The 24,086-nt window shown below is 41.4% G+C and overlaps 2 protein-coding genes across 4 annotated transcripts; one reads left to right on the forward strand and one right to left on the reverse strand.

The window, feature by feature from the left end:
• Positions 1-1,516: 1,516 nt before the first annotated feature.
• Positions 1,517-10,537, reverse strand: LOC125302898 (cation channel sperm-associated protein 2-like). Of its 3 annotated transcripts, none has more exons than XM_048256240.1 (13): positions 10,351-10,537; positions 10,101-10,221; positions 8,804-8,965; positions 8,427-8,495; positions 8,162-8,334; positions 7,094-7,255; positions 6,867-6,991; positions 6,588-6,766; positions 6,393-6,492; positions 6,272-6,298; positions 6,074-6,162; positions 1,775-1,933; positions 1,517-1,577 (listed from the first exon to the last, which is right to left on the reverse strand). In XM_048256240.1, the coding sequence occupies exons 1-13, from the start codon at positions 10,360-10,362 to the stop codon at positions 1,546-1,548; spliced, it is 1,410 nt and encodes a 469-aa protein (XP_048112197.1). In that variant the 5' UTR covers positions 10,363-10,537; the 3' UTR covers positions 1,517-1,545. The 3 variants fall into 3 exon arrangements, with proteins under 3 accessions (XP_048112197.1, XP_048112196.1, XP_048112199.1); XM_048256239.1 differs by having other exon boundaries at positions 10,101-10,224; positions 10,351-10,479; XM_048256242.1 differs by lacking the exons at positions 8,427-8,495; positions 8,804-8,965 and having other exon boundaries at positions 10,101-10,224; positions 10,351-10,481.
• A 390-nt stretch (positions 10,538-10,927) lies between these two features.
• On the forward strand, positions 10,928-21,090 carry pdia3 (protein disulfide isomerase family A, member 3). Its single transcript, XM_048257779.1, has 13 exons — positions 10,928-11,220; positions 12,302-12,380; positions 12,488-12,605; positions 12,703-12,810; positions 12,924-13,053; positions 13,178-13,294; positions 17,359-17,484; positions 18,185-18,367; positions 18,606-18,714; positions 18,951-19,079; positions 20,244-20,323; positions 20,412-20,469; positions 20,570-21,090. Exons 1-13 carry the CDS (start codon positions 11,087-11,089, stop codon positions 20,681-20,683), a joined length of 1,485 nt encoding a protein of 494 aa, XP_048113736.1. The 5' UTR covers positions 10,928-11,086; the 3' UTR covers positions 20,684-21,090.
• The last annotated feature ends 2,996 nt before the right edge of the window (positions 21,091-24,086 follow it).

Raw genomic sequence — 24,086 nt, forward strand, 5'->3', positions numbered from 1 at the left:
ATTTCCACTCAGAATTGGTGTATATCTGGGAATTGGCTTTACTGCTTGAGTTGTTGTGGTTAGTCCAATGTTGGTGTATATCTGGGAAGTGGCTTTACTGCTTGAGTAGTTGTGGTTAGTCCAATGTTGTTTATTCAATGCCCAGTTATTCATCTCCTGCTCTCAAAAAGTAAGAGATTCTTGAACATTATGTGACTATTCAGAAATCTTTGGTCAGTGTATTGTACCCTTCATTAGATAGATACTTTATTGATCCCCAAGGAAATTCATATATATAGTATATATATACCGGTAGTATAGTATAATATTATATATATAGTAGGTCATGGAAATTCTGTTTTTGTTTTTTTGTCAGGAAAAAGTCATGGAAATGTACAAGTCAGATGTAAGATGTGCTTATAGCAGGAGAGAGCCAAGGCATGCTGTACTGCAGGTCTGAAGAAGCAGGACAGAGTCAAGGTATGCTGTAGGCCTACTGCAGGTCCGAAGGAGAGACCCAAGGCATGCTGTACTGCAGGTCCGAAGGAGAGACCCAAGGCATGCTGTACTGTAGGTCCGAAGGAGCAGGAGAGAGCCCAAGGCATGCTGTACTGGAGGTCCGGGAAGGAGAGACCCAAGGCATGCTGTACTGTAGGTCCTGAAGGAGCAGGAGAGAGCCAAGGCATGCTGTACTGGAGGTCCGAAGGAGAGACCCAAGGCATGCTGTACTGTAGGTCCGAAGGAGCAGGAGAGAGCCAAGGCATGCTGTACTGGAGGTCCGAAGGAGAGACCCAAGGCATGCTGTACTGTAGGTCCGAAGGAGCAGGAGAGACCCAAGGCATGCTGTACTGGAGGTCCGAAGGAGCAGGAGAGAGCCAAGGCATGCTGTATTGGAGGTCCGAAGGAGAGAGCCAAGGCATGCTGTACTGGAGGTCCGAAGGAGAGACCCAAGGCATGCTGTACTGGAGGTCCGAAAGAGCAGGACTGGGACGGTCTGGGTTGAGTGCTCATGAGTAAGGGCACCTCCAGCTGAGCTTCTCCTTCTGCAACAGGCACAGTGCCTTATCTCTTCATTAGGGGGATTAGCATGGGTAACTGACAGTCATGGTGGCTAATGCTGAGCAAAGATCCATGACAAGTCTATGTAACCCACAATAAATGAGAAGGGTGTTTTAAAAGAATAGGTTCCACTCTGACCTACTATGGACTTGGATATGTTCACTGAAAGGCCCTATAGAGTCTGGTGACCTCAGTCAGAGAACTTCTGCTAATTACTACCATAGATCTGTGTACCATCTATGGAACAGGAAATATGCACAATAGATGATACACAACTATTGTAAAAAAAAAGGGTATCGTACACAGAATCTATTATTTTGAGCCTCAATGTGTGAGAAGTAGCACCCCCTGCTGTTCACAGAACAAACATGTCATTACAACAACATTTTAGGCTCTGACCTCAGACATGCAGTGATGTCATCCATTCAGTTATCAAAAATGACCAATTGATTAGAGCTCACAACTGTGACAGATGATATGAGATGAAATGTGCTTTATTCTCTTCGTTTAGGAGTCATGCAGATTGAGCAATGCTTGAGCTGTGAAAGAGACAGACAGGGAGAAGAAATGGGAGAAAGGGAGTTGATATGAGAGTGCAAGTGAGGCTTTGCATTTGGTTTCCACCTTTTAATAAACAGACTCAAAGAGCTAAATAAGTAATCATGATCTTTAACTATCAGTTCTTCAAGAAAAGATTCGAGGCACTCAGAAATCCTGGGGTTTCTACGGTCCGTACCTGCCAAACCCTGCAGACGCTTTCTGTTGTCCAGGTTGAGCTGTAGCAGCTCCAGGAGCTCAAAGTATTTGAAGAGGGAATCCCTGGGCCAGAAGACCTGCTCATCCATCTCCTGGTTCTGCATCACCGTCACGTTCTCCTCCACGTAGGTCTCCCAGTCTGAAAGCTCAAGGAAGACTTGCTGTTTACATTTTCTCACATATTACATGTTTATCTTGAAATCCTATGTTTTTTTTGTTTGTTTTTTAAGTATTTCTGTTATTTGAGTTCATCACAGCCTGAACTCTGATACCAAATAGGGCAACAGAGCAGGCTACGCTACTACAGGTGAGGGCGGATATACAGCGCTGTGTAAAATGATTTGCCCCCACACACACACACACACACACACACTTTCCTGATTTCTTCTGTTTTTGCATATTTAGCACATTTAAATGTTCCAGATAATCCAACTAATTTTAATATAAGACAACACAAATAAACACAGCTTTTAAATGATCTGTTCATTTATCAGTTATTCAAAACCTATATCATCCATGTGAAAAAGTAACCTATATCATCCATGTGAAAAAGTAGCAACAACAGCAATCGAATCTTTGCGTTAACTTGCAATGAGTCTTTTACATCGCTGCGGAGGGATTTTGGCCCATTGATTTGGCACCTGCCGAGTACCCTCCCCCCAGAGCCTTGCTCCACCTATCGGCTATTGTAATGCTTGCCATAAAGCAAGTCAAATTTGTAGTTTCTTATGTCTCATTCAAACTACAGATCCGCTACCCGATCTGGCAAACTTGCATAGTGCGGTTATAGCCAATAGAGGGCCGCAAAGCGAATACAGAAGTGCCGTTCAACCTGTTACGAGCTGATGAACCACTGAAACGATTTGGAAATTGGAAACATTATTTTAAGGTACAAAAGAATCTTTGGTGTTGCTATAGTCACAAACTGATGGCTGGACATTTTCCTTCAGGATTCATGGTCCCATCGATTATGATAAGTTGCCCAGGTCCTGAAGCAGCAAAGCAGCCCCAGACCATCACACTACCATCTCCGTGTTTGACTGTTGGTATGATGTTCTTATTGTGGATTGCTGTGTTGGATTTATGCCAGATGTAATGAGACCAATGTCCTCCAAAAAGTTCCACTTTTGACTCATCAGTCAACAGAATATTATCTCAAAAGTCTTGGGGGGTCATCAAGATATTTTTTGGCAAATGTGAGACAAGCCTTGGTGGGTTTTTTGGTCAGCAGTGGTTTTCGCCTGGCAACTCTGCAACTCTTCCATGGATGCCATTTTTGCCACTGCAAAAACTGCTTATCTAACAGAATCTAACCAAGTGTTATTAATCTTATTTTATTTTATCTTAAAAAACTAGTTGGTACAGTATAAAGAGACTTACGCTTTCTAATGAAATCATTTTCATTATACATAACATCCTGGACATTGGACCCACAATGGCCGCCTGCACTACTCCACTTGCACACTTGCACACTTGTACACTTTACAACTTGTTGTCCTGAAAACACAACACTTCTGCTGCTCTTACATAACTTGCACCACTATGCCACTTTCTTTCTTACTTAGGTCAAACAGAACTACCCAAGCCTTTTATTGGCCTGACTTTGCACTAGTATTTTATTGACTGTCTATGCAATAATTTCAACCAAATTTTGCTGCTCTTATTTTTTTTATTATTATATGTGCCCTTGTTTACTTATTTACTTACTTTTTGTTTACTTGAATGTTATGTTTGTCTGTGGACTTAAATTGGTAAAATATGTCTTGTCTTCACCGTGGGATAGTGAGAAACGTAATTTCGATCTCTTTGTATGTCTGGAACATGTGAAGAAATTGACAATAAAGCTGACTTTGACTTTGACTTTGACTTTGATTTGACTTAATTTAAGAAAAGTTTGACTTATTTTAAGACATCTCATCCTGAAAACAAGCAAATTTGTCTGCCAGTGCGTTGAATAAATTTGTCTTGATAAGACTCCTTAAAATAAGTCAAGGTCTTCTTAAATTAAGTCAAAATGATCTTACGGGAGAGCACTAGGTAAGTCTTTCCATACTAAAAACAATACCAAATAGATTCTTTGATCTTAATAGAAGATTATTAACACTTGGTTAGATTTCATTTTTTGCAGCACAGTATCCTTCTTATCTTCTCCCTGAAGGACATTTACACCTCCCACCTCACCTGCAAGACGACCACAATTGTGAGTGATGCAAGTCACCCCGCTCACAATTTGTTTGATCAACTGCCCTCTGGGAAGAAGTACAGAAGCCTGCGCTCCCGCACCACCAGACTCACCAACAGCTTCATACACCAGGCTGTTAGGATGCTGAACTCTCTCCCCCCTCTCCCCCCTCCACCCTCAGCTACATAACATCCTGGACTTTGGACCCACAATGGCTGCCTTGCACTACTCCACTTGCACTACTCCACTTGCACCACTTGCACTACTCCACTTGCACTACTCCACTTGCACTACTCCACTACTCCACTTGCACTACTCCACTTGCACTACTCCACTACTCCACTTGCACTACTCCACCTGCACTACTCCACTTGCACTACTCCACTACTCCACTTGCACTACTCCACCTGCACTACTCCACTTGCACTACTCCACTTGCACTCCACTTGCACTACTCCACCTGCACTACTCCACTTGCACCACTTGCACTACTCCACTTGCACTACTCCACCTGCACTACTCCACTTGCACTACTCCACTTGCACTACTCCACCTGCACTACTCCACTTGCACTACTCCACTTGCACTACTCCGCTTGCACTACTCCACTTGCACTACTCCACTTGCACTACCCCTTGCACTTGCACTACTCCACTTGCACTACTCCACCTGCACTACTCCACTTGCACTACCCACTTTGCACTACTCCACTTGCACTACTCCACTACTCCACTTGCACTTTGCACTACTCCACTTGCACTACTCCACTACTCCACTACTCCACTTGCACTACTCCACTTGCACTACTCCACTACTCCACTTGCACTACTCCACTACTCCACTTGCACTACTCCACTTGCACTACTCCACTACTCCACTTGCACTACTCCACCTGCACTACTCCACTTGCACTACTCCACCACTGCACTACTCCACTTGCACTACTCCACTTGCACTACTCCACTACTCCACTTGCACTACTCCACTACTCCACTTGCACTACTCCACTTGCACTACTCCACTACTCCACTTGCACTACTCCACCACTTGTACACTTGCACACTTTGCAACTTGTTGTTGTTGTCCTGTTGTCCTGAACACTTCTGAACACACGCTGCTCTTACATAACTTGCACCACTATGCCACTTGCATACTTAGGTCAAACAGAACTACCTCAGCCATTTATTGGCCTGACTTTTGCACTATTATATTGACTGTCTACTGTATGCACAATTTCAACTCAAATTTTGCTGCTCTTATTTTCTTCATTGTATGTGCCTTCTTATTTTTACTTTTTATATTGTTTACTTGAATGTTATGAATGTTATGTCTGTGGACCTAATTGGTAAAATATGTCTCCACCGTGGGATAGTAGGAAACGTAATTTCGATCTCTTTGTATGTCTTGACATGTGAAGAAATTGACAATAAAGCAGACTTTGACTTTGACTTTGACTTATTGTAAAAGGTAGGTAGGGTTGGTATAGCTTTTTTTCATTCAAGAAATGAAATCATAATTTAAAAACTGCATTTTGTGTTTACTCTGTTTTTTTGGTATAATATTAAAATGAGTTTGATTATCACAAACATTTAAGTATGACAAATATGCAAAAATAGAAGAAATCAGGAAGGGGGCAAACACTTTTTCACAGCACTGTACTGTTCTCATCATTGACTCTCAGAAAAATAACATGTCTGAGAAAAACGTAACCTTTTCCCAGAAATATAATCAGACCTATGCTTGCCATAGTTCAACATTTTTTTTTTTTTATCACACTACTAATATGGCATTTTATCACACTACTAATATGGGATTTTATCACACTCACAATACTAATATGGCATTATCACACTATGGCGGCTAAAACATAAACAAGGGTGTCCCTTGTTGATACCACCACCTGATGTTATCAACACATTCTATCGCAAAGGTAATGGAATTGCCTTGTCTTCCCACACTAGATTTACTTATTTTATTTCAACATGCTTAGATATTATGAATATTATCTAATGACTGAGAGTAAGCTGTTTTGGCCAAGTGGATCTCACCCTTGTCCATTGTACTATACACATTCATATTTGGCCAAGTGGATCTCACCCTTGTCCTTTGTACTATACACATTCATATTTGAAATCTCTGTTGGGTCTATTGGGGTCTCCTCCAACTCCTGTGCTATTTGTGGTAATCTGGATACAAATAAAATGTCAGTTTTCCATAGTTTAAACTACCATATGAGAAATATATTTGTCAGTAGTCTTTTGTCAATAAGCTTGATTAAATGAGAAATTGTCTTACTGTGGAAGCATCAAATGACTTTTTCTCCTGCAGCAGAACAGAATAAACAAAAGTAGCAATGTTAGCATTAGCTGAAATACACCCAGTGCAAAGGTGACTAGTAGTATGTCTGTGTCTTAACCTGTTAATGAACTCTGCTTTGAAGTGGTCAGCCTTTTGTTGATTCTCAATTTGCTGGACTTCTCGTGACAAGTCTTGTCTTATTGACTGGAAATTATTCACTAAATGACAAGTTATGAAAAGAGGTCAAATCAGTTTATACCCACTTCTTGTAGAATGCTGTGGCACATTAATCCATCAAAATACTATTACTAACCTAGAATCCCAACAAAAATGTTGCGAAATATAACAGCCCCAATAATGAGCCACAGAATGATGTAAACTCCACAGATGTTTGGGTCCATCTCCGGAACCTTCCTCGTGTCGGCCAGAATTGCATACCAGTGATCCAGGGTAAAAAGGATGAAAAGTGTGATGAAAGAATTCATAATGTCCCTGTGGGGGGGGGGGAATAGCACAATACCAAAGTCAAGAATGGTAACATTTTCAACATGTTCAAGAGAGTAAGTGTGATTTCCACCCAGTTGTCACCCACTTGAAACTGTCATGGTATGTTAGACCCGAGACATCAGAACGCGTGTAAGCCTGGAACAGGATGACTCCAACCACAGCAAAAATGTAAGCAAATACCAGCAGAAGTAGAAAGATGAAAGACATAGCCTGAAAATAAACACACATAACATCAATTGATTTGCTACAATAAATCTGCTGGATTTGGAATTAATCTCCAATTAAAGCTATGTGTACATAACACTCTCCTACCTTAAACGCTTTGGAGACTGTTAACACAATAAGCCGAATCTGACGAAATTTGGACACCATCTTTAGAGCTCTTAGGATGCGGAGCTTCCGCAGATACTCCACCACCTGGATGTGACTTGTGTTTGCTCCTCCGACGGCTCGGATGATTTGTGGGACGACAGACTGCAACAGCCAAAATGCAGAGCAATCCTCAGGCTATGTGCTGTGAAGGTGCAGTGTTAAGTAAGTATAAGTATAACCCTGCTGAAAAAAACAGCCTGACCAGCTAAAGGTGGTTTGCTGGTTGACCATTAACCAGCTTGTTTGACCACCCTATGATGGTTGACCTGCTAGACCAGCAAAACTCTTGCGAAAACATACCTTCAGCTGGTTTTCCCAGCTTATGATGGTAATTCAGCTGGTTTTGCTTGTCGTACCACCTAAAGCTGGTCATTTTAGCTGGTGTTGCTGGTCTATAGTGCTGGTTTAACTGGCCATGCCAGCTTATGTTTGTCATTCTAGCAAACCAGCATGGCCAGCTTGACAGGCTGGTCACCAGCATGACCAACTTGCACCAGCTGTATCCCACAAGACAGGCTGGTCACACCAGCATGACCAGCTTCCTCAGATGGTCACGCCAGCATATCCAGCTGGTGGCCCAACCAGCTACACCAGCAAAGACCAGCAAGAGCTGGAAGAAAACCACCAAAGACCAGCTAAAAACAGCTACCAGCATAAGATGGTTTCTAGCTGTTTTTTTCAGCAGGGAAGTCTTATATACTCTTTTGATCCTGTGAGGGAAATTTGGTCTCTGCATTTATCCCAATCCGTGAATTAGTGAAACACACTCAGCACACAGTGAGGTGAAGCACACACTAATCCCAGAGCAGTGAGCTGCCTGCAACAACAACGGCGCTCGGGGAGCAGTGAGGGGTTAGGTGCCTTGCTCAAGGGCACTTCAGCCGTGCCTACTGGTCGGGGTTTGAACCGGCAACCCTCTGGTTACAAGTCCGAAGCGCTAACCATAGGCCACAGCTGCCCCAAGAATGAATAATTAGTTAATTGCAGTTCTGTCTTACAAGGTCTTACCAAGAATGTGACTACAAAATCAAAGATGTTCCAAGTACTCTTCCAAAAGTGCCTGAAATTGTCCAACCATTTCAGCAGCATCTCCAGGAAGAAAATAGCTAAAATACTCCAGTCCATCATATCCAAGATTAACCTCAGAAGCTCCAGCTTTGGGTCCATGTTGTCAAATATCTCTGGATAAATGCATTGCATATCATTATGACAGACAAGAGGACACAGACTATAAGGCCATTTAAAACTTGGCAAAACACTTTTTGTCCCTCACCTGCTTGAATTTCTAATACAATAGTGTTGAAAATAATGAGTGCAACAATAATATTTGAAAACAGATGACCTGGAAAACAGTTAAGGTTGAAAGATCTAACTATTTAAAAATTCCCTGCAGTAGGCTATATCCACATCTGTGTGTTCTTTAAATGTAGGTATATCACAGAGTTAGATGATGTAAAGCAGAAAGCAGATCTTTTGCAGATGCCCCTTGTGAGGTTATCTTAACATCTGATAGTTTCCACAATACATTTATGAGATCTAACATCTAACCAACATAAAGGCCCATACATTAAATAGTGATATGATGGATCTATATTAACATCACATTATCAATCAAACAATCTAACATTAACATCTATTTTGTGAGGATACTTTCGATGACCCAGTGAGAGAACATGTTGAGAGGTGGGAAACGTCTGTGGCAATTCCTAAGGCGACTTCGCCTGCGGTCCTCCATAGAGATGATGTGGTCCCCCTGAGATATCTCAAAGCGCACTAACTGGTGGGAGTCTTTTCCCCGCAAGGTCTGAGAGTCTGTCACCCATCAAAACAAATCAGACCACATGTGAGAAGAAGCATACTTTACTCCTACTCTTAGCGAGAAATATAGGGGCGGCGAAAATTTGCATTTGTGCTGCTTCTGAGACTAATTTTACATTTTTTAATCAGTGTTTTAGACAAACTGAGAATAGGCCTACACAACTTGGGTAGACTGAGTACAGTTGAGACATGTGTACAGTTGAGACACCTTACATATCTTGCTTGCACAGCAAGCCCAAGTTGTGATTTTTGCTATGCACATGCATATTAGTGCCCTCTTTGATCATGGAAAATTTGAACGACACAAGTATCTCCCATTTAAGGATATCGGCAAGTGTTTTTTTCCCAAAGTAAGAATTTCACTTCACCATGCACCTTCGACAATGAATAGCTCATTACACTTATGTTATTGTTAAACGTAACTGGTATCATTACAAACATTATTCTGTGTCCTAAACACTGGCATATTTTATGGCATTGTGCCATGTAAGGTCGTTGCAAAATCTAGAGAAATGTGTGAGGTGGTCAGTGGGGGACAATTGAGACACACATCGGATTGTGTTAGGCTACTTGAACATTCCATTTGTAGGCTACTGTTCGCTATCTGTTCCTGTGTCACATTTTGTTCATGATGTATTCCTTTTAACCAACGCTAATTTAAATGAAATAAATGAATTTGAACTACAAACACTTTGCAATTGCTATGTTTTTATTTATTCAACTTTCCAACTAACGGTTAGTTAACTATACATCATTAAAGATTGGTGTCTCAACTGTACTCTATAGGGTACAGTTGAGACACAGTCAAGACAAAAAATGCACCTTATGTTTATGAGCTAATTGTGGAAAATATAAACTACTTATGGGTATTATTGATTTATAATATTTTAGTCTACAAGCTAAGGAAATGGCATGTGGAATATTGTGTGGAAAATCACTTCTTTTCAGTATCTATTTTTTGTTTGATTTTGTGTGGGCAAAAAGTGTCTCAACTGTACTCAGTCTACCCTACACAAAACTGAGAATGGGCTACCCAACTTTACACAAAACTGAGAATACACTTGGGTTTTAACACAGATTGTGGTAAACACAAATTCTGTCTTAGAAGGCTAACCGAACACAAGCTTACCAAATACATCCCTGATAGAATACTTCGGAGAACCCCGCTGACCCTCCTGAAGTTGGTCAATCAAATAGAAGGACTGGATGAGTTTGGATCGCACTATTTCCGCTCTGCGGACGCATCTCTCCTGCTAAATGGTGTGGTGAAAAAAGTGACATGGCTTAAACAACGCATTTGTCAGAGTTAAAACCATTTCATTATCCTACTTCATTAGCCATAACACACCCGTAGGTGTTCATCTGTGAACTGGGCCTACCTCTGTCCCCATGTCTGCAGGACACCACTGTCACCACTGAAGACAGATTTTTCTTCACTGGTCTCTTCACTGAAGAGAGAGACGTTTTTCTTTGGAATGGAACACTGTCTTGGAATGGCATTGTTGCTTGTACGTTCTGATTGTGACGTGGGGTTAGTAATCTTAGTAAACTTTGGCAGGGGTGTCGGGCAGGCTGGTAGCATCTTAGCATCATAAACTGTAGCCTATATATGGTTATGGTTATGGGATTTGGCTATATACAGTCTATGGGTATCATTAAAAAGAGAGACAGAGAGAGAAAGGGGGAAAAATATTTAGGCTACTAATTAACCAGTGTTATCAAAAGCATGCCATCATCGGTGAAATTAAGTGATTTCCCCACATAATCAAAAATAAATGTATACTGAAAACACATTTTTGAACATTAATTATTATAGGTCTATGTCGCCCATTCATTATCTTGATGCGAATTAGCAAATGATGTTTGCTTTCTCAAGGAAATGTATTGCATGCTCTGATTGGCTGATTTAATGACGGTGACGCTGCTGAAAATCCAATGGTGAGATGCCACACTTTAGTTACTTTGAGGAGCTCCGGTTTGCACATCCGTGCCGCTAGTTTCTGTTTCTTTACTGTCTGCATAGCTGGGCCTGGGTAACGTTACTGCGGTCCGACGTCTGTTTCTCATAGAGGTGAATCCCAGTTGTAGGCACTGGAGACACTTGGATATCGAACAATGCTCAAGTTAATATTTGCCGCTTTCCTCGCCGTGGCTGCTCAGGCAAGTGATGTGCTGGAGTTCACTGATGACGACTTTGACAGCAGAATTGGAGACCATGATATGATCCTCGTGGAATTCTTTGCACCATGGTGAGTTTGTCAATTATCATTTGTACTAACCTTACGATAAGCTACTTGATGTTGTGCATCATTTGATATGCTACGTTACTCATAAGGGTTCCAATTATACTTATATATATGAAGGAAATGGGCGCAGATCAGGCAAAAGTCTTGGTAACTTAACGTTAGCTTGCTGAAACGGTTGGTGTGCTAGTCAACGTTTCCGCATGCATTTGTAACGTTAACTTGTTAGGTAACTTAGCTGGTTAAATGTTAATGCTACCGCAGTCGATTTAATATTTTTGTCGTATTAGTTAGTTAGTCGCCTCGTCGAAAAGTTGAAGGTAGCTATTAGCTAGCGAGTGCTAATATTGCGCAGAGCATTCATTCGGACTCCTAGCTAATGTAGTGCTACACTAGAGGCAGTGGCATCTTTGGTGAGGTAACGTAATATGAAAGACCTTGGTTTGCCTACAACCTAACGTTAATTATGTTGTGGTTACATTACAGTTGCATTTTTCTAGTTCAGTGTGCGTAATTTTTCTTTTCTCTGCGAGTTTGTCATTGCTAGCATTAATTTACTTTACCCATAAGGAGGACTTAGCAAGCCATCACCAACGTCAGTTTGCACTGTTTCATTGCTAACTTACATCTTGCCAACTAGCAGCTACCGGTTGTGGTGGAACTCTCTTTATGGTGGTCTTAAAATATAAGTCAGTTTTTGGGTTCTTCTGGTGATTGGTCTTTCGAGAAAATGTTGGACTGCTTGGAGAAATATAAGTCATTGAAATGGCTAACTTTGTAGTAGTTAGCTATAGCCACGGTTTGAAGAAATCAACTTTGCTAAGGAAGTAGCAAACTTGTGGGCACGGCCGCCAATCGCTGTAATGCTCTGATTCGTCAGTGGAGTTTCGGTGTCCGACTCTGATTGGCTTACGTTAGCTATTACGTTGCTCTACTTAAACTAGCTCTCACTGACCTGAACAAGCCTTCTCAATGTTGTGAAACCTTCGCTTAAGTTTTAACTTTTCACGTGGCCTCACTGGTCAACAAACCTTTACATTCATGTAGGCCTAACATATTCTGAACCTCATCTTTTATCATTTTATAGGTGTGGACACTGTAAACGTCTTGCTCCTGAGTATGAAGCTGCTGCTACCCGTTTGAAAGGAATTGTCGCACTGGCAAAGGTACCTTTCATATTTTTCCTTATTTATGAGTTTTCCTTAATTATGAAACTGTAATGTCACTAACACACTCGGGACACTGCCTAAAAAGACTTCTTTCTTCTGTATAGGTTGACTGCACAGCCAACTCCAATGTGTGTAGTAAGTATGGCGTGAGTGGCTACCCAACCCTCAAGATCTTCAGAGATGGAGAGGAAGCAGGGGGCTATGATGGACCTCGGACTGCAGGTATGTTAAGGGTGATGGATTGGAGTCTCCTTCTTGACTTTCCTGTGCTCAACTGTATGATCTGCATCTGATGTGATCTTTCTGCTCTTTGTCTCAGATGGGATTGTCAGTCACTTAAAGAAGCAGGCAGGCCCAGCGTCCGTGGAGGTCAAGACCCAGGCCGAATTTGACAAGTTTACAGCAGATCGTGATGCAAGTGTTGTGGGTAAGATGTGGCCAACTTTCTGGAGGGAAATGAAATATGACACGTCTTACCACTCCCAGTCATGGTGATTGTGTATGAACGAAGATGTATTAAGATATCCATCTTGTGCTTAGGTTTCTTTGCTGATGGTGGCAGTTCAGCCCAGGCAGAGTTCCTCAAGTCTGCTAGTGCCCTCAGAGAGTCCTACCGCTTTGCCCACACCAACAACGAAGACCTGCTGAAGAAATACGACGTTGAAGCAGAGTAAATAGCGTTTCAGTGGAGGAGTCATTCCCAAAGCTTTCACTTTCTCTTCTCAGAAGTGTTCTCTTTCTCTTCTTGGAATATGATTTTAGCATGAGACTGATTTGTTATGATGTTTTTGCAGGGGTGTCATTCTTTTCCGGCCACCACATCTGACCAATAAGTTTGAGGACAGCAGTGTTAAGTTCAGTGAGGAGAAATTGACCAATGCCAAGATCAAGCGATTCATTCAGGACAGCATGTAAGTTAAAACATTACTCATTCTTGTGAAGACCGTATTTTGCTTTTGGACCGGTGTACATTTTTCATGACTACCATGAGTGTTGCCTGGTTGCTAATGTATGTCGGTTCATAACTAGGGGCAGCCGTGGCCTACTGGTTAGCGCTTCGGACTTGTAACCAGAGGGTTGCCGGTTCGAACCCCGACCAGTAGGCACGGCCTTGAGCAAGTGGTGGGCGATATGGACAAAAAATAATATCTCTATTTTTTGTGATTTTGACGATGACGATAATTAGTCGATATCCTTTAAAAAAAATTGTAAAAGTCTGAGTTACTTTACAGCTCATTATTTATGAATAGCATCAATACAATAATAACCAATAACCTAACCTGTGACTTTTTAACCAAATCAACCAATGCATTGTCACTCTGACACATTTCCAATTTTGCCCCCACTTGTGTGTGTGTGTGGCAATGACATGGTCTAGCCAGCTAGCTACATTAGAGAAGATGACTAGGCCTAACAGTTTCCCAAGAGAAAGTCTGAAGCTGAAGTTCCTTTCAAAAACCTTTACTTAGGATTCACTGTAAAACTAAGCAGACCAACAGAGTACATCTCGGTTATTTCCTTCGATGTTTTGTCTAAGAGAAAGCATTCCAAGTTACAGAATAGAAACTAATGCGTTAGCTTATGGCTAATGTATATGAGAAATCCCATAGAGATGCTAACGGTTAGCATAATCGATACACATAGATATTTAGAGCGAACTTCAGTCAATTTACAAAAGGGTTACATGAGGAGTTCTTTGTTTACAACTGACTTAAAATACTCAAAGGCAAGTGTTTTCTCTCCATATAATACCATGTAGGAAATAATGTGACTGTCTCATCAATGCTACGTGAACAGAAGTAGCTGCATAAAATCCCAAGTAGGCTACGTCTTGATCTCGCTACACAAAATAAACATTAGGCCTGCGTGTGACAAGGTGGACCCACTAGCGATCATGTGACACTTGCTCTGCTGCAACGGGGCTTCTCTTGCATACACCTCCTGGATTTAGTGAATGAATGGGGTTTCAATGTGTGATTTTGAGTGTTTTTTCCCCATAAGTAGGGTTGGGTATCGTTTGGGTTTTATCCGATACCGGTGCTAAAACCGGTACTTTGTTTTTAAAATGTTTTAAATTAAAATGGTCTAAAGCATGAATTGCTTTTTTTATTATTGATAAGACAAATTTGAACATGAAATTGAACTGCTATATTCAATTTACTATCAATATCTCATTGCTCCTACGAATAATACATTTAAATGTTAAAACAGCTTGCCATGCATGCACACACAATGGTAGGCGAAAGCTCTGCTTTCAAGTTTACCCAGTGTGGGCGTTTTGCCATAAGGTATGTTAAAACCGCTTGCCATAAAACTGCCAGGTCATGGACAACGGCATTTGCAAGCAAGCTAATCTAACAGGGACTCTACTTTCCAGTTAATTCAGTGTGTTCCCAAATGCTTCAAGAAGTTTCATGTCTTCCCCCATAACACGCAATAGTTTTGAACATGTTGGGCTACATGTCGGTGTTGAAGTGTTTAGAATCCCAACGCTAGCCTAGTAGGCATTTTAACAGCAACTATGGATATGCGCTAACACCAGTCAGCTGAGTTTAATTAGCGATAACGTACGGAGATGGTTTCGTAGCCTCTTTGACAGCTCAGTGACATTAGGTATGTAACCTACATATTTATGTTTTTGCCAGCTAACTTTTAACATGATCTTCATATTCATTGCTATATGGGCCTCATGCACATGAAGGATTAATATGCCATTATGTTGTTTAGAACACACTTTGAAACTAGAAATGCAATTCCGAGGAATTACACGAGGGGATGCAGTCTGCTGGTTAGGGTGTTGGTGGGGCTGTTGAGCTTGCTGCTAGCTGGTTGGTAGGGTAATTGTGATACCTGCAAAGGTGCTTTTGGAGTAACCAAATTTGAATCTTGTGTGACATGGTGTTTTTGACCTTGACATTTGACCTTCAACCTCCAACTTCATCTCACTTCATCTTTGAGTCCATAAAAACACTCGTACCAAATTTGAAGCATGTACGTCAAGCCGTTCTGGAGATATAATGCTATATATAATGCTGAATGCATGAGATATGGCTGGGACCCATAAGTAATTTAAATACTCGAATAATATTAAATTAAATTTGCACATCGTTAAAACAACAATCACGATATTATCGCAGACGATATATATCGCCCACCCCTAGCACCTAACCCATCACTGCTCCCCGAGCGCCACTGTTGTTGCAGGCAGCTCACTGCTCCTGGATTAGTGTGTGCTTCACCTCACTGTGTGTTCACTGTGTGCTGAGTGTGTTTCACTAATTCACGGACTGGGATAAATGCAGAGACCAAATTTCCCTCACGGGATCAAAAGAGTATATATACTTATACACACACACTCACATACACATACTTATCCTTAACTAATAATTTGCCCTTCTATTCTTATCACTCTCTACACTTAATTTCCATTTATATTATTCTTACTCTTGGACTTAATTTCCATTGATATTCGTATTACTCTTTAGCCCGGTTAAAACCAGACCCTTCTCAGTCGTAACTGAGAGTGGGTCTGGGGAAGGTTCGTTCACAGCCCATTTCCAAAGGGCGTTCCCAAACGGACGCCGATCAAAATGCCTGGGCCTTAATAGGAGGCCAAAAACCAATCAGAGCAACGAAAGAGACAGAGTGACGGAAACACACAATTTGCAATACTGTCTGGTTCTAGGGAGAAGTAGGAAGAATTAACCACTTTTTAATTAAACATAGGCTAATTTACAAAGACATCATGCCACACTGAAAGCTAATATTTTGTCACTATTACATCTGCCCTCTGTCAAACACAATCGCATTTTCAGCTCTGAACAAAACCGTTCACGTTCAAACGAGCATTTTGTTTCATTCGTCCTTTCTGGCTGACTGGGACATATAAAGCAGGAATGGGGGACGAGAGACCGAAACGTTCAAAGCAATTATGCCGGAATCAAGGCATACACTGAAGTGTAGCATTCGAGTTATGCTCGCATAGCACACCAATTCAAAAGTAGCCTATGTGTTTTCTGTCGTCTACGTGTCCAGCTACTATAGTCCTATAAATGAACAGAATATCAAACCGTTTTTAGTAGCCTACCACTGTTGCAGATATCACATAGGTATTCCTGAAATACATGTTTGTACAATGTTGCATATTCCAAGATAGATAGATAGATAGATAGATAGATAGATGGATATTTTATTGATCCCCAGGGGAAATTCATGGTCTCAGCAGCATACAGACAACACAAACACATTCTTTAACAGCAGAAAGAGTAATGAAAGTATATAATATAAAAACACAACTAAGCAATAAGGACAGTAGAAGATAAAGAATATGCTAAATATACTAAAATACAAATTATACCAACTAACACTTAATCTAAATCAATTCTAAAAACAGTTCACATAGTGGTGATTAATCAATCAGAGGCGCTTGCAATGACTGAGGCAGGGACTGAGCCTGTGATTCTCTGTGCATGGTAAGGTAAGGTGCTCTGTGTGAATGCATGTAATGGTGCAGTGGTGATAGTGGTCATGGTGATAGTGCAAATGAGTAAGTCCAACAGTGCAACAAACATAAGGAAGCAGTTAAGAAACTTCTAACTCCCTGTCTTACACCAACGTGATCAGCTTTAAACAAGCCGCAGCAGCAGGTTGATGTGTGTTTGTTTGTTTTTTTCCCCCAAAAAACCTGGCTTCTTCAACAGGGTGCGCTATCGTCATCGTGTAAAGCCCGCCTCAAGGGTTCTGATTGGTGCCTCGATCTAGGAAAATAATTGGAAATGGGCTAGAATGGGTTCTTGGCCAGACGAACTTTCAGAGCGAATCTCGAATTTGCCGGAAGTACGTCTGGGTTTTTCCAGGCTAATTACTCTTTGCACTTAATTTCCATTTCTATTCTTACTCTTATATTCTTATTTCTATTCTTATTACTCTATTTATTCTATTACTCATTTCTATTCTTATCACTCTCTGCCTGTAGTTTTGGAATGTGCCCCCACATGACTGATGACAACAAGGACTTGCTCCGGGGGAAGGACCTGCTGGTGGCGTACTACGACGTCGACTACGAGAAGAACCCCAAGGGCTCCAACTATTGGAGGAACAGGTAACTCTCACCTTCCTCCCTCCTAACCTTTTCAGGTAATTCACCCTGCTTCCCTCCTAACCTACTGGAGGAACAGGTAACTCTACCTGCTTCCCTCCTAACCTGGAGGAACAGGTAACTCACCCTTCTCCCTCCTAACCTTTTCTCAACAATATTTCTGGGCCTGTTTCTGCCTTCCTTACCGGTAGCTGCCTGCACCAGCTGGGTCTATCAGTGTCAGGGTCATCCTCATCCAGTGTGTCCTCAATCTGCTTCCATACTTATTGGGTTTGGACATTTATTGGATTTTGAAACACTGGAAAGACACAATAATACCAATTAAATACAGAAATATACATGCATGTATGCGCGCATACATGTATACATACATGTATATGGGAATGTGGGAAAAATAGGGGGGCGGGGGGGTGTAAGCCTAAGGGTTATCTCCAAGGGTCATTTCTGTACTGAAGAAAGTTTTCCCATTTGAAGTAGTACCACTCTATCCTGAAGAGAAGTATACTGGTTCATATGTCGCATATGTCTATCTATAGACTGGTAGCCAGGACCCCCAGCATGTATAAACGAATACAAAGGGGATGGCTTACATACTAAATTTTCTTTTTTTCACTGCCTCCATGCCTTTGTATGCCATGCAGTGTTTCCCTGGATACTGAAGGTAAACTAAAACAGAAATAAATGTCAATATCTTGTTTTGCAGAGTGATGAAGGTCGCCAAAGGATTCCTGGATCAGGGCAAGAAGTTGAACTTTGCTGTGGCCAACAAAAACAGTTTCAGCCACGACCTCTCAGAGATGGGTCTGGATGCCAGCGCTGGAGAAATCCCTGTTGTGGGCATCCGCACAGCCAAAGGCGACAAATATGTGATGCAGGAGGAGTTCTCGTAAGTGACATTTTTAGATTGTGTGTATGTGTGTCCCAGTCAGTACATACTATCTGTCAGTACTAACTAACAATACATACTATTAAATGCCCTGTGTATTTTGTGCTATTACATAACGAGAGAGAGAGAGATTTTTTTTGTTTCTCTTCGAACCTGTGGGCACTTGGACCCAGGGTACGGACACTGTGGCCTTTTGCGCCCCCCACAGAAGTGTCTGACGTTCCCTTCTCTTGTGCAGCCGTGATGGCAAAGCTTTGGAGCGGTTCCTGCAGGACTACTTTGATGGCAATCTTAAGCGCTACCTGAAGTCTGAACCTATTCCCGAAAACAATGATGGACCAGTCAAGGTACGGCTGATAAAGATTTGAGAAATCCCATCCCATCAATCCCATCAAGAAATCTTTAGCAAACAAACTGCTTGAGATGTCAAGCCATATGGCACGTGATTTGTCACACAGCAGTTTTGTATTCCTCAATGAGACTTGAATGTAAACAGTGTAGTGACAACCCTTTTGGGGGACATGGCGAACGTGTGTGTGTGTGTGTGTGTGTGTGGTAATATTTTGCCTGCCTCACCCTACAGGTGCTCGTGGCTGAGAACTTTGACTCCATTGTGAATGACGACAGCAAGGATGTCCTGATTGAGTTCTATGCACCATGGTGTGGCCACTGCAAGAGCCTCGAGCCCAAGTACAATGAACTGGGAGAGAAGGTAGGTGTGATAAAACCAAAGTTGCACATCAGAAGCATCATGAAATGACAAGATTGTCACATTTCAATGACTGGTTGAAAATATTACAAACTTTGTAATTGTAAATGAATTCATGTTGCAATTGGCAAAAGATGACATAACATTTAAAGTTAAGGTGCCGCACAGACGTTAACAACTTAACTCATGGCTGCGAAGCATTGACGCAGATCTGTAGAGGCATACTGATGAAGAGCTTTGTAAACTACTACTAAAGCTACTACTACTTGCCAATTCCCTTGGGATGAGCCTTTATAGTATTGTGGACTCTACGGTTGGTTTGAGAAAGGCCCTTTGAGAATTAAACTGCACTTCAAGTATTTTAATTTCATGGTGTTGGAAGATCTTTTTGTCGGCAAGGCCAGTACCAGGTGAACTGGGTTACAATTGTGCACATTAGCCAAGCTGTCTTGTCTCGGTGATATCACTATCTGTAAGAAGAACCTAGTGTACCTACTACACTACAGATGAGAAATAAAACCATTCCATGATGTTTGTTTCTTGATGGGGTGTGTTGCCATACAGCTGTTTTATACTGCCTACCTCACATTTGTGTGATGGCGGTGTGTGGTTGTGTTTCTGCAACAGCACACGAAATCTATCTACCTTGCTTGAACCACGTGCCTCAAGTGTGAAAGACAGGCTCCACACCGGAACATCTTGATTTTCATTAAAAGCGAAAGGTGTGCCTAAGACGCATGAGTCTCACACAGGCAATGTGTTCCAACCTGTTAATGTGGGCACCAAAATGAAAATCAACAGATCACATGTCACGCACACGCAATGCAGTGTGTCGCAGGGCTTAGCATTGGTGCTGAAAGGGAAATCAACAGGTCATGCATCTAGTGTAAAGTGGCCAACAGCAGTAGAATTTCAATCCTTCTCGTTTGGTGTGACCAGTTCAATTACTGAAATGAAACCGAGATGCTAAAGTGGTGATTGATGTTACGGCAACACTTCGTTCCGACAGCTACTCCGTCTAAAAAAGTACAGAGTAGCTCTGTCTGGTTCATGTGCTGACCATGTGATGTGTTTTGGATGTATAGGGCTGTCAGGATTTGGTTTACTTTTCTGTATGTTCTTATTATTGAGCATGTAAGTTATGTTTTTTCCCCCTTTGTCTTTTAGCTTGCCAATGATCCCAACATCGTCATTGCAAAGATGGATGCAACAGCAAATGATGTGCCTTCGCAGTATGAAGTTCGGGGGTAAGAAAAAAAGACATTCTCAATACTAGTCTTGGACGTGCTATTCAAACAAGACTCTGAACTGACCTGCTCGTGTCTTGCCTTTCAGATTCCCCACACTCTTTTTCTCCCCAGCTGGGCAGAAAGACAGTCCAAAGAAATATGAGGTTCGTTTTCAGTTCACCACTCTAAATATTGGTTTTGTGTTTTATAAATACACATGTATGTTTGAAATGTTTCTTGATAAACGTGTTGGTGCTTTCACAGGGAGGTCGTGAGGTCAGTGATTTCATCTCCTACCTGAAGAGGGAGGCCACAAATCCTCTGGTGGTGCAGGAAGATGACAAGAAGCCCAAAAAGAAGAAGAAGGTTGAGCTCTAAACATCTCGTCAGCCCACCTGCACTCAAGGGAGGACTAAATTATATTCCATACTTCTAGAGAACTACAGAATGCTCTGACCCAAGTCATGATGGCAGCCCCCCCTCTGCCCTGCTGGGAATGCTGTGGACTGGGATGATGGCCAGGCTGTGTGTGATTTAAAAAAAAAAATGTCTTCAAAAGGTGGACTGCCTTTGAAATCGAGATTATTTTTCCCTTGCTCTGAACCATGGAGAAATGCACTTTGGTGATGAGACCAGTTTCCAGTCGCGCATTGTTTTGTTTTCTGAAAAAAAGGGGTGTGTTCCTGTTCCTTGTTCCTGTTTTTATTTTTTGTTTTGTTTTATTTTGTATCTTGTCTCATTTTGTACATTTGGAAGGATTGTGAAATAAAAGGCCCACTAAACCAGTTGCTGTATCACCATGTTCTCTGAAAAGAAATTGGTTACAACAAGGTCATGTTTTCTGTTTTCTTTCAGTATTGTAAAGGAATGCAAGAATGTCAAGGGCCTCAGACAGCAGGGATACTGGACCGCATCTCTTAGTACAAGCTTTGATATCAAGCAATAGTAATTTTCCTCTCGGTGGATGTATGTTTTGTAGCTGGTTATGGGTGGCCAAAATGTCATGGGGCACAGAAATGTGTAGATCATGTCTGCTACCTCAAGATAACTGCAACTATAATACTTACCTTATCTCAAAGCTCAAGCTTTAATCATTTTGCAGCTTGTAGTTTTTCTGTCTCCATGGATGGATGTTTTCTACATGGCCAAGGTGGATATGATCATGAATGCTGTTGCCATGATACAAGATTCAGGGACATGCAAAAAATCTGTTAATTTCCATGCCTTGTCAACCTTACGTAGGCCATTGAACTGTTTTCTGTTGTCATTCCTACCCAGAGTAAGATGGGAGTAGTCATAAGAGAATTCATTTGTTAGTCTTATAAGAGAACTCATTAAACCTATGGAACACACATGGCAATAAAACCAAGAAAATCAGGAGTCCGTTGTTAGCCTACCTGTACAGTATGCAGATCACACTAGCGAGATGCAAAGCACAGTGTGCCTGCTTAAGCCAAATGGATTGTAATTTTCAAGCATGTTAGGACTTCTTTACACTGCACAGTCTAGTCACGAGTCGTGCAGAGAGAAGTATACTCTTGATCCCGTGAGGGAAATTTGGTCTCTGCTTATAGATAGATAGATACTTTATTGATCCCCAAGGGTAAATTCAAGCCAATTCCAATTCAAAAGGGAAATTTGATCCCAATCTGTGAATTCTGCACAAGGCCTAGATTTGCCAGTCTGGTAAGTCCAAATGCAGTGGATAAAGACTTGAGTTGAGGTCATATTAGCAAAGTGAAGCTGCAGGGTTAATTGTACAAGCCAAAAGCAAGAACAGATTATCTCAGCAATGATTTATTGTTACTCAAAGCCGTTTCCTTTATTTAACAGCGCTTAACAAGGCATCCCTGAATATCTGCATCAAATATTTCCGCAAACATAATTGACCTCTGACACTGGAGAACGCCTGACAGCACCCTTTGACATTGACCACAACAAGCAATGGGTTTGCAGTATAGAGACCAGAGTCCCCCCTGGAAGAAAATGTTGTATATTGTAGCATTTAAATGAATCAATCTAGTGCACTTTGAAACCCCACCCGTTCGGGCACTTGGTCAGCTAAGAAGTAGCCTGCATACTTTCATGCTAACAACAAATATTAATTTAGTCAATTTTATAAGCCCATGAAAAGGCTATATTTATTTAGTTTAGTTTACCTGGTGGATTGGAAGGCATCTTATCTGTTTTATTTAGGCCACCAGTGGAAATGGCTTGTGCATAAGGACCTGTGGATGCAATTCAATTCATTATGTTTTCTGTTTCATTAGTTAAAATAAATGTAGAAAAACTAAACAAATGGAAGCAGGGCCGATTCTGACCTGCCGGTATATTACTGTGGGCTGATAGAAATATTGGGTGGGCAACATAGCAAACAAAACTGGTCAAATTTGATTAACACAAACAGCAGGTTGAGATGGGGGTTTAGGCCATCAACCCATCAGTCAACCAACTTCTGGCACCTCTGAACAGGTATTTCAGCTCAGAATAAACAAACTACATTCCACAATTCTGCTCAGAATAAACAAACTGCATTCCACAGTTCCTGACCCCTTTGAAAACTTGGTGTGACATTAAAAAATGCAGTTTCTGAAGGCAAACAGGAACTGTGTATTTAGATCAATATAGAATGATTTTGCAGGCTACTCATGTAATTTAGTGGGCCAAATCAGCTGATAAGCATAACATTGCTATTTGTTGACATCAAACATGAGGAGGAACACTCGAGTTCACCCGGATGCTGTTCCGCCATTACACACAGGCAGTTTTTCTTTTCTCATACCCGGATAGTTCCACACACACACACAGGCAGTTTTTCTTTTCTCATACCCGGATAGTTCCACACACACACAGGCAGTTTTTCTTTTCTCATGCCCAGATAGTTCCACACCCACACACAGGCAGTTTTTCTTTTCTCATGCCCAGATAGTTCCACACACACACACACAGGCAGTTTTTCTTTTCTCATGCCCAGATAGTTCCACACCCACACACAGGCAGTTTTTCTTTTCTCATGCCCAGATAGTTCCACACACACACACAGGCAGTTTTTCTTTTCTCATGCCTGGATATTTTCTGCTCCATCTTATCATCAACAATAAAAACACTCGCTAACTTGATGCAAGGGAGAAGCGAGGAGCCTTGATTAATTTACTCTGAGTTGGTCCAGGGAGACTGGCTCTTGTAATATTTGATTAAGTAAGTCGCTTTGGATATATAAGCGTCAGCCAAATAAATAAATAAAAGAAATTAAATAAAAATGTAGGCCAGCAAAATGTTGAATGGCTTGGTGCCAGATGATACCTGAGTTAACCTTTACTCCAATGAGGTTGATCACTCCATCAAGACCTGGTGGCTGTTCTAACTCCAAACTAAAAGCTGATCACTTGGTTTGGCCCCTAAACCCCAGGGCAGCGGCAGCCATACTGTCTGTCCTAGAAACTAGAAAGCTCTCCTGAGGCCTGTTGATAAACTGTGTTTTTTAGATAGTAGTTTATGTTCTAGCCTACATTTTGTTAATGAAGTTCTTATGCTACAAACTGTTATGCCTGTGTGTGTATTGTTCTGTTGAAATGTTTCTGTTCATTTAATTCATATTCATAATTCTGTTCAATTAATGTAATTAGTTATCTTGCTACAAACTAAAGGGTATTTTAAAAATGATTTGGCCACAACGTGGCAGCACTAATTTATCCTTGGCTACTTGTAGGGGCCACTGTTCCGACCATAGACACATGTTCGGTGTTAAAGCGAGGGTTCTTTGCTTGGTTGTCCAAAGTCA

Source organism: Alosa alosa, chromosome 11 (assembly GCF_017589495.1).
Source record: "Alosa alosa isolate M-15738 ecotype Scorff River chromosome 11, AALO_Geno_1.1, whole genome shotgun sequence".
Lineage (NCBI taxonomy): Eukaryota > Metazoa > Chordata > Actinopteri > Clupeiformes > Clupeidae > Alosa > Alosa alosa.